At 39.1% G+C, this 10,992-nt stretch overlaps 1 protein-coding gene across 2 annotated transcripts; it reads left to right on the top strand.

Annotated features, from left to right (window-relative positions):
• The first annotated feature begins 2,206 nt into the window (after positions 1-2,206).
• Positions 2,207-10,501, top strand: LOC308110217 (B-cell receptor CD22-like). Of its 2 annotated transcripts, XM_080464387.1 has the most exons (11): positions 2,207-2,290; positions 3,599-3,958; positions 4,058-4,282; positions 5,353-5,700; positions 5,788-6,024; positions 6,869-7,138; positions 8,330-8,362; positions 8,444-8,522; positions 8,615-8,669; positions 10,097-10,251; positions 10,346-10,501. In XM_080464387.1, exons 1-11 carry the CDS (start codon positions 2,236-2,238, stop codon positions 10,398-10,400), a joined length of 1,872 nt encoding a protein of 623 aa, XP_080320513.1. In that variant the 5' UTR covers positions 2,207-2,235; the 3' UTR covers positions 10,401-10,501. The 2 variants fall into 2 exon arrangements, with proteins under 2 accessions (XP_080320513.1, XP_080320514.1); XM_080464388.1 differs by lacking the exon at positions 8,330-8,362 and having other exon boundaries at positions 2,208-2,290.
• Positions 10,502-10,992: the final 491 nt, after the last annotated feature.

Below are 10,992 nucleotides of genomic sequence, written 5' to 3'. Positions count from 1 at the left end.
ACGGAACCATCTCATCCAACAACCAATTGATGACCTTTCTCTGGAAGACATGCAGGCTTCATGACAGCTGAGGTTCACTGGACAAAAGCTCAATGTAAGAGCGAGGCACAGGAAAGGAGCCAAACAAAAGCTACTGATTGACAGAGAAGTTGCCGGAGACGACAAGAATATAATCATCATACGCGTACAGACACACACACACACACACACACACACACACACACACACACACACACACAGCTTGTCACAGCTCAATTGTCCTTATAATTCCACATTCTACCACAAGGTGGTTCTACTAGGTACTCTAAGAGTCTGGCCTTCAGTAGAACTGCAGCAGCAGCAAATTGTGACAATACCTAAAGGCAGAAGGTTCACACCTGATTTTGCATTTTGACACATTTGACTGGTGACATACGGGGATACAGGTGCACACTCTCAATGAATGGCATGACAGAGTGAGGCTCAGTCAGCCCCTCCCTACAGTGTGTGCACAATTTGTCATCATCCTTGAACAGGAACTGCACAAGAATCTGAAATTTCTAGAAAAAACGGCCAAAATTGTTTAGGTTGATTAGAATATTAATTTATAGTGCACACCACTGGATAGATATAGTTATTTTTTTAATTTGTTTATTAAATATGTTCTTTCCATGAAGACTGTTGAGGCTCATGCCCCCACTGACTGCACGTCACGGGCATGGAGTTGAGTCCAACTATATGTCGTTGGTTCATCTCAACCTCCTGCACCAGCTCGGACTCCTTCCTCCTCCATGACGTAACATTCTACATCCCAAGAGCCAGTTTCTGCTGCAGGGGCCCAGACACTAGGTGGCTTTTACACTGCTTGAGCAGTGCACCACACCCCCATGTTGGACTTGGTGGGTGGTGTGTCCAGCTAGCTCTGCCACGTCGCTTGTTCGGTTGTGCCTGACCAGTAGACGTGAGCTACCTCGTGCACCAAGCCCCGGTCGGCGAATAGCAACCCAGAAGCCTGACTCCAGGGCTGAGTCCCGATCACCCTTCTCTGAGCAGAGTACATGATTGTTGGTGTTCTGTATCTATGGTGAGACTGGAGGATGTGTTTGTCTTAGCCTTCCCTCCAGACCTGTCCACCTTGGGTCACCCTACCAGGAGGCTTTTGCTCTCAACAGCCTCGCTCTGGAGGCCAAGAAGCCACACAAGCTGTCCTGCCACAATGGAATCAAATCAAATTTGTTTCTAATCTTTGACATATTCAAGAGTCTAAAAATCACCAAAGCTCAATTTTACTCTTCCATATTGTAGAGAAAATATATTTTTGAAGTGGTTTTTGATATACATGTTGAATACTGAAATACATAGCATTTAACACGTTAAAGTCCTAAAAATAATGACCTCATCTTTTGTGCTTTTGAGAAGGATTGAACATATGGAAGTGATTCATGGGAAAAGCAGATAAAATATTGGTGTACTAACATTTGTTCAGTTTTTCTGCAGGTATATTTTTGACCAAGAGAAACACAAGAGAAACTGCAAAATGCACCGCGAGTGTGAATTTGACATTTTTTACAGCTAAAGATAGTGGATTTTCTTTTAAATACTAAAAAAGAACAATTATTGCAAAAATGCATGACACAAACTTTAACGCAGCAAAAAGTTACATGAAATAGTTTTGAAAATTGTCCAAAAACGACTAAGGAGAGCGTTAGGGCTCCACAAACTGACAGTCGGAACTTCAACTTCATGTTCTACTTCAAGTTGCATTCACAAGCTTGGACGTGTTTATTATAATGAGACCACAGACTATCAGCTTTGACACTTCTGCTCTTCTGCAGAAACAGTTTTAACAGAAACATGAACATCTGATTTTTATCTGCAAGTATGAGCCTGGGGTATTTTCTGAGCATGTTATGCAAACTACAGTTTTAGACAATTCTAGTATAAAAACCATCAATTGTTGAGGAAGTTCTGCAAAAAAAAAAAAAAAAACCTCACAACGACTTGACTTCATGAGAATAAAGATAAGACTGTGTGAAAAACACGAGTAAGGATAAGTTCCTCATTTCAGCTCAGGGCTTTGGTGTCCATCTATTCTTGTGTGAAGAGGAAGGAAGACATTTTAATGCAACTGCCTCTTTTCTGTAAAAACACAGTTTCCAACCACAAACCAAGGTGCAAACTCTACACCCTCCTCTTGTCATGTTAACTTGTCTGGAGTGACCACTGTGTTGCAGTATTCCAAGGGAAGCAGCAGCTATGAGTGGATCTCCAGCAGTGAGAGGATTTCTTGTCCTTCTTCTCTCTTTACCAGGTATCTTCACTTTTATTTGTATTTTTATTGAAGTTCAAGCCGCTGTGCAATGTGATGCATATCCTGCAACATCGGACATTTATATTTCTTTTTCTTTGAATGTCTGATGACCTTCAGAGAATTATTACCAGACATGAACAGAGTCCTGGAAATGTGCAGCTGCTGTCACTTTGCTGAGCCGTTAAACTCTCCTGGGCCATTTCTGTTAATTTCTTCTGAATAACTTGTTTTTGATATTTAGTGATCATTTTGACTGTGTTAAAGCTTGTGGCTAAAGATCCACTGACATGGATGTTTCACCCTCTCATCTTGCCCGTGGCAAATACTGTAAAGTCCCAAAAAAAAGCCTTCAACCAAATCAACATAAATCAATCTTTTTCAACTGTCTGTATAGATCACTTAACAATCTTGAAAGCTAATGAAAACTACAAATATTAAATTATTTTCAGGATTTTAGGCCTTTAAAGTCCTATTGATATATTTCAGTATTCATCCTGCTTACTGAAAACACAGAAAAATACTGTAAGTGAAATAAAAAACATTGCAGGATGGAGATTTGTTGGTTTTTAGAGTTTTGGATTAAAGATTAGTAACAAAACTGATTTGATTCCTTTTGTATGTTTTTTATGTATTGCCAGATACTATTAAGATTGATATACATAATGATTTTGTTGGTTCAGTAGTTTATTACCTTTCCTAGTGCACTTTGCCAAAATTCAATCAACACAGCAACTTATAGTAAAAAGTGTGTAATTCAGGTGTTTGTCTCTCTGAGTCTCAGAACTCATGACTAGAACTTCAGTCTTGTCCTGGTTGAGCTGTAAAAACTTATCGAACGTCCACAATGTGATATGTGAGATTAGAAAAAAAACAAAAAAAAAAAACATGTGTTTCCATTCATCACTCTTTCTCCATACATGTTTCCACAAATCCATTATCACAGTCAAGATTTGGCACTGATGCGATTCAAATCTGCATATTAATATTAAAAATGTGAGTTAATTTGATCATTTTTACACTTTTAATTCCTCATTCCAGACTGAACCCTCTGGTGGGCGGCTTCTGTCCGCCAGCCTATATTTGACAACCCTGATCTAGAAGATATCGATTGTAGAAGTTGAAAGAAGAAATGATCCAGTGTGAAGAATATTAGAAGAAGAAAATTCAGATAATAGTGAAGCAGCATTCCTTGAAAACAGACTTAGATCCAGTAACGATGAAGATATTTGAGTGTAAATGTGAGTTTCTGTGCCCTCCTGCTGTTGTGAATGTGCTGTCTCTGTGTTTTCTGGTGTCTCTGGGTTCCAGTGGTCCAGGGTGGCAGTGACTGGAAAGTGACCTACTCCTCCACTCAGATCTGTGCCTCACAAGGAGCCACTGTGAGAATCCGCTGCACCTACGAACATCCACACATTTCTAATCTAAACGCTGGTGGAGTCGCCAGAACTTACTGGTTTACTAAAGTTGACCACAAAGGAGAACCTGTGGATCTGCAAACAGAAGAAGAGAACAGGAGTCGAATGTCGTACGATTGTTCTTCGAAGAGCTGCAACCTCACAATCAGAGACTTGAGAGAGACTGACTCAGCAGTTTACAAGATCAGGTTCATCACCGACCAACCAGGTGGAACATTTACTGCTCAAACTGGAGTGGATTTGTCCGTCACAGGTTCATGTTTTCATTGATTTCAAATCTTCAGCATGTGCAGATCAATATAACGTGTGTTTGCATGTTCCTCTGATGACGGTTCCTCTTTTGTTTCCACAGAACCAGATTTAACAGTGAAGATCATCTCAACACCAACAAGCTCTACAGCAACTGTACAATGTACCAGCAGGTGTTTATTACCTGACAGTCCCACCTACGTCTGGTACAGAAATGGAGACAAAATCAGCTCATCAAGCAGCTCTAAATATTCTGGCCCCTTTATCTTTGACGACAGTGTTTCCTGTGTTGTGAAAAGACACGAAGCTGCAGTTTCACCTACAGTGTGTGAGTTTCCTCTGTCTTCTCTCACCACAGTCTATAACATCACCACATCACAGCTTTATACACAACTACTTTCAAAGTAACAGTCAGATAAGAGGGCGGGGAAACAATTGTGACATTCATATCATTTTTCAATATCGATGATTTGTGTCTTTGATATTTTAGACCAAAAACTTGTGTTTGCTCACTTTATCCTGAAAGAAATGTTGTTCACTTATTTAAACCGAAAATAACACAGCTTATAAAGCTTATCTATTGTTTATATAAAAGTGTGCCACATCAGAACTATAGCTTATGTTTAATTTATAGAATTTCTCAATAATAATTCAGAACTGATGACATTTTGTTTTAACTGTTTTATGTCACTGAGTCATTTCTAACTGATTGAACTGTTATCGTTGTTTTGATTTGATTTATTCATTTATCTATTTCGAACGAATGAACAATTTAAAATTAGATGAAACAAATGAAAAACAAAAGAAAAGGAAAGAAAAATATTAAAAAAATTAATTAAAAAAGCCCATTTCTATATAATACACTGTGACTCGTTCGAAAAGTTTATCAGTTTAGACTCTTTTTAAGAAAAAGGTGATTAGTAGTTTCAGCAAATTCATCTGTTTTTTTTCTTTCCAGGGCTTTGGCTTTGTTTATTTAATTTTTTTGTAAATGTTTTTTGTTACTATTATAAATGGAAATACACAGATTCTGTATTTTTGATGATTAAAAATATTTGGAATCACACATGAATTAATTTATGGCACATGCATTGTACAAGCAATACTATTTTAATAATATTTGTAATAATATGATTTGTTCATTATGTTTCATGTGAAAAACTGAGGCTCTGCTTCTCATGTCTCCTCTGATTGGACATCCATCTAAATCTTAATCTTTTAATGTGAAAGTTTGGCATTGAACTGATACCTGCAGTTCATCACACTCAGTGTGTGGGAGTTGACAGCACTGCAAATTTCTGAACTAATGACCACACTGAGCATTTTAATACGGGACAAAATGGATTCTCACTTGTTCTAACATGCTACATCTGTGTCCCCTATTTTTTTATTTTCCAGGTGCCCATCGTAATAATTACTGTTCTAGAGTGATTTACAATGAGAGGAGAATCTGTGGCTTCATCAGATCAACCGTTGATCTTTCTTGCACTTTCTACACTGAAAAAAAAAACCCCAGTCTATCTGTATACTGGTTCCGTTCTGAAAGCAACGAGCCAAACCGCTCCAAAGACCTGAGAGAAGATGTCAGATATCTGAATCGTGTCCATTTCTCTGATAAGTCGAGAGTCCACACTTTAAAAATCGCTGACTTGAAAGAGAGTGACTCAGCAGAATATCGCTTCACATTTGAAGCAGATCTTTTCAAATGGGGGACTGATTTACCTGGAACAACGCTGACTGTCACAGGTAACAATGAGCACAAACAACACAAACACTGGGGGTGTTTTCACTGATGACTCACCGTCACTGTGATCATTACTGGTTCATGTACAGATCTGCAGGTGCAGGTGAGCAGACTCTCTGGCAGCCAGACGGACACCTACGCTGAGCTGCAGTGTCACAGCAGCTGCAGTCCTCCTGGGAATCTCTCCTACTTCTGGTTCATCAATGGAAGAGTGATCAGCTCCATCAATTCAAAGACGTACAGCGGCTGGGTTCGTGTCAGGGACAACATCTCATGTGCTGTGGGGGAAAATCCTCAACATCTGCATTGCAGCTCTCCTGCAGTGTGTGAGTTTCCATCATTGTGTAGCAGAAGCGACACTGTGACCTCCTGGACGGGTCAAACACAACCACACACACTCACATTCACACACACTGGCAGTTCAGAGACACCAGGTAGTTTCAAATTCATGTTTTTAGACTGTGGGAGGAAAGTGGAGGACCTGGATCACATGCACGGGGAGAATATGCACGCTCTTATTTTACTTTGGGAAAATATTATAATTTTTTTATGATGCTTTATTTATAAAACACTCTAAAATACCACAGAGGGCTTTACACAAACTGCGTAAAGAATAAAACACAGAGAAATATAAAAACAAAGGCAGAAAATATCGTAAAATACTGAGATTGCAGATAAAATGATCATTTCACACAGTGTTATAGTAAAAGTCGAGATGAAGCAGCTGGTTTCATTTCAAGTTGAAGAAAAGTTTTTTTAAATAGTGATAATTATTTTTTGTTTTTATAGAAATATGCACTGCCACAACGGCAAAAGTTAAAGTCACATGGTGGCACAGTGCTGCAGTGGTTGGCACTGTCGTCTCACAGCAAGACTGCCTGTGGTTCAATCTGCCCTTTCTGTGTGGAGTTTGCATGTTCTCCCTGTGTGTGCGTGGATTTCCTCTGGGTACTCCAGTCAATTCGGGGCGGAATTAACCCTCTGGCAATTAATACAGTGCTATAATAAATAAAAAAAATAAATAAATCCCTGATTTTGTAACCACAGTGTTTTGGCCTGGTATTGATCCAGCAGGAGCAGTCTGCTGTAACTAATTCTAATCCATTCTAATTCTAATCACAACAATATTCCTCCAAAGTTGCTCATCATAATACCTTTTTTATTTTCCAGATGTTCTAGAACGTCCCTCAGTGTCAGTCAGTCCCTCTGGTGAGATCGTGGAGGGAAGCTCAGTGACTCTGACCTGCAGCAGTGATGATAACTCAACAGCTGAGTACAGCTGGTACAAGGACAATGAATACTTATCAAATGCATCAGGACAAAACTTCACCATCACTGACTTCAGACCTGAACACAGTGGAAATTATCACTGTGAGACCCAGAACAGCAAAGGACGACAGATCTCCACCTCACATATGATATCTTCAGCAAACAAAGCAGGTAAATCATTTGTAACCTCCACCTACTGTAACCACTGTATTGAAGACGGTCAAATGGCTTCACATGGTCTTGATATTTAAACAATCCTGCAATCGCTATTGCAAATATATGATCAAATAAATACTGTTTGCACAAAAAAACAACAGTTAATCAGCTTCTATCCCACATTATCACGTTTTCATCACCTACATTATGGAAATACACAATTTCACTTCTACTTTTCAAAGCTTTCCTGCATTACAGCTTCTTTTTTTTAATAAGTGGTGGAGTTATATTATTTGATTCACTCGAGTTCAGCTGCAATTTTCAGTTTGTGGCACACACAGTCTGTTTCAGACATTATTGTAGGACAATATTTACATTTACACCTGCTAAAACAAAGAGTATCAGCAATTCCCAGCAGTGGTTCATTACACAGCTTCCAATAAGTAATGAGCAGGACACAAGACAAAGAAAGACAGCTGTTTATATGTAAACGAAACTAAAGTAACAGGTAAGAAGCTCACATCAACCTCAGTAAGTGTAGCTCCATGATACATGTCAGAGTAGTAATCAGAAACTAGCACCTCACATACAAAAGAAGTGGTATTATTAGACATTTTTCATGAGACTCCTCATCACCAGTTTGAGACACGCAGATCAATACCAAAATGTTGACACTTCAAATACCAAGAATGTTTCCTTTTAGATTGATTCTCATGTCAGAATATTGATTGTGACCCTTTATTTAACATATCGACCCGCGCTTCTGTCCTCAAAATAAATTCTATTACAATAATTTCCTCTCGTTCAGGAGTGATTAGTGATGCTGATATGACTTTATAAATGTCCAACATTGTAAAGTCAGAGGCTGAGATGTGTTTGTTCGGATGGCGGCTGATTGAACACACAGTCATACTCGGAGCTGAAATGAAGAAGATGGAAACTGTTTGCCTTGATAATAGTGAAAGACAGTGATGCCTGTTTAATCTCATTCCACTCCTTTAATAATTAGGCTTTTGTACAAAGTTGTGTCATCATATCAGTATCATATCTGTATTGACGACACCAGCCATGTTTTTTCTTGCTATCAGAAAGGAGCTCCTGAACTCCCGGTTTATTTAGCTCACGTTTGACATTTAACTCATAAGAATCTTACATCTGTAGCCTCATGAGGACAAGCAAAACATGTTTCACTTTCTGTTTGTTCAGGGGGTTTGGCAAAACCCACCAGTGAAAAAGTTTGTAAGTATTCTTTGAAATATCTATTGATGTAACAGTCATAAATCAGTTATTAAATAACAGTTTGTAATCACTCTTTTTCAGATGTTATGTTATTATTCGCTGGATTGGTCTCTCTCATTCTTTTGGCTGCTATATTCCTGTTTGCCTTCCTGTGGATTAGGTATGTGGCTCAGTGTGTACCTTTTTTAAGTTCAGACATTTGTTTAATGATTCAACGTGATGAGTCTTCTTTTCATTCATCGTCCCATCCAGGAGAAAGAGGTCATTAAAGAGGACTCGGCGTGAGACGCCAGGCAGCAGAGTACAGGTAAGGAAAGGCGACACGTTAGTCTTTCTGAAACAAAAACTAATCTGAAAAGTGTTTGTGCCCCAATTTTTTTCTTCCTTCACCATGAATTTTCTGTGATTTCGACACAAGAACAGTATTCATGAAGGCACAATGCAGGGTGGATCTCTGCTGTCATGGTGTTTATTCCAAATAGTGAACTAAGTAAATACCAATTCAATGGTATGATATTCTTCCTGCAGAAATCAAATCATCACATCGGATGATGTTCTTCCAGCCTTCTTTTGTCCAGTTTATTGCATCCTTTGTGAATTTAAGCTTCATGTTCGTGTTTTTAGCTGATAGAAGTCACACCTGATGTATTGTTCTGCTGCTGCAGCTCATTGTCTCAAAGGTTTACTGTGTTGGTTTTCAGAGACGATCAAGTCAGACTGCAGGTTGAAGCCGATGGCCACTTTTTCCATCATACTGCTCAGTTTGAACTTCAGCAGACTAAGCTTAACATTCCTGCACGTCTGAATGTGTTAGTTTTAACTTTTTGATTCTTCTAAATTATCCCAGTTGCTGGAATTGAGGGAACGAATTTACCATATCAGTGATATCAGGAAGCCGATGTTCATTTGGAAACCCACAGTTATGATGTCACAATGGCTCATGCTGTCCGTCATATGAATGTGAAACCTACCTGAACTCCGGAACTGGCTCAGGATCTCTGTATTTCTACAGCACGACCCTTTGGATTGATGTCTCTTAATGATCATTGGAATGGGCTCAGATGTTATCACACTGAGTCCCATGCTGCCCACTACATCAGGATATGACTGTTCAAAATTAAATTCTAGTGAATTCAACTTTATTTATATAGCACCAAATACAATACAGTTATTAGTGGGTGCTTTTTTTACGGAGAGAAACCCAACAAATCCACATGAACTCGCATAAGCAACTGTGGAAAAGAAAAAGTCCCTCAAGCAAGAAGAAACCTGCAGAACCAGACTCAGAGGTGGCGGCTTTCTGATGTTACGGTTGTGATGAGAGGATAGAGAAGAGAAAAGGATAGGACAGGTAGACAGATTAGGGTAGGGATACAGACCCTGGTTCGGGTAGGTGGTGAGGACGGATTCACATGCAGTGCACAAGAGAACTGCACTCAGAGCAACACGCTCTCTGTGTTATTTCTATCTATTGCAAGAGATGATGGCATTTCAGCATTCAGCAAGCAGTCAAAGGTTTTACTTCCCATCAGGCTGTTTAGTTCAGAAAGTTTCTGTGCATACAGCAAATATTGTCAAATAAATTCCATCTGTAAGACTTATTAAAGTTATGCAGACAAAAGCTTTGATAATCGTAGAGGGAGCAGTCCCCTCTCAACCACTTCAATTTATTTTCCTGAATGGTTCATGCTGAGTTACAGACAAAAACAAGTTTGATCTTTTTTTGCACGTCAGGAGGAGCCGGGTGAACTAAACTACGGCAGCGTGACATTTCGTCGGAACCAGGAAGACCCTGTCCATTCCATCATTCCACCATCTGGCAGACAAACGCGCAAAGAGGAGGAAGATACCGCATACTCGTCCGTCAAATTTCACAGTCGTACCGCGGGGTGAGTCAAACCCCTCAGCACACACCAGACAAAATCCTTTAATTCTGTCAGTTTATCCATAAAGTGTGTTTTTTTGTTTTTTTTTAATTCCCAGATTGAAAAGTGAAGAATCTGTGGACATTTACAGTTTAATCCGCAAACCGCAATGATTGAATCAACCATCACTCCGTGCCCCTCATCCCAGCACACAAACATCACATTTCCATGAAGACGGCAACCTCAATTAAAACGTGAACTAAATGGGAAAACATGCAGGAAATCAACCTGACATTTTATGTGAACACTGTGGAAGTGAACATTTAGGATGACCTAGAAATCTATTTGAACTCTTTAAAAGAAAATCCAACAGCTTTACAGTGATAGTTATTTTGTAAATACTGAATTCATTTCAGACTCAGGCAGGTACCTTGCTGTGAAGTTCCTAAAAATTATCTATATATATAAATAAATTAGATGGGGGATGATTTTCAGTGAAAAACTAAGTTAAGATTTAAATGTTTTCAATGTCAGTACTGTATATACAACCGGAAGTATCGGCTGCTTTCATTAGATAAAAATGCTTCCTCATTCCTGCAAGAGAAGACGTAAGTGAGGCAGACAGTCATACCAAGCTGCCGTTGCAATGTTCGCAAATCAGGCTAAAGATCAACTATGTAGATAAATCCAATTATCAAATTATTATTTAAGCTGGTGATTTTTTTTTCTGTTAAAATTGCAGTGACACAGCCGTGAGGTTCCCAG

The sequence above is a fragment of the Lipophrys pholis genome (assembly GCF_963383615.2).
Source record: "Lipophrys pholis genome assembly, chromosome: 5".
In the NCBI taxonomy this organism is placed as follows: Eukaryota; Metazoa; Chordata; class Actinopteri; order Blenniiformes; family Blenniidae; genus Lipophrys; species Lipophrys pholis.
The sequence above is the reverse complement of the archived record's forward strand: the minus strand, read 5'-3'. Positions and strand labels throughout refer to the sequence as shown.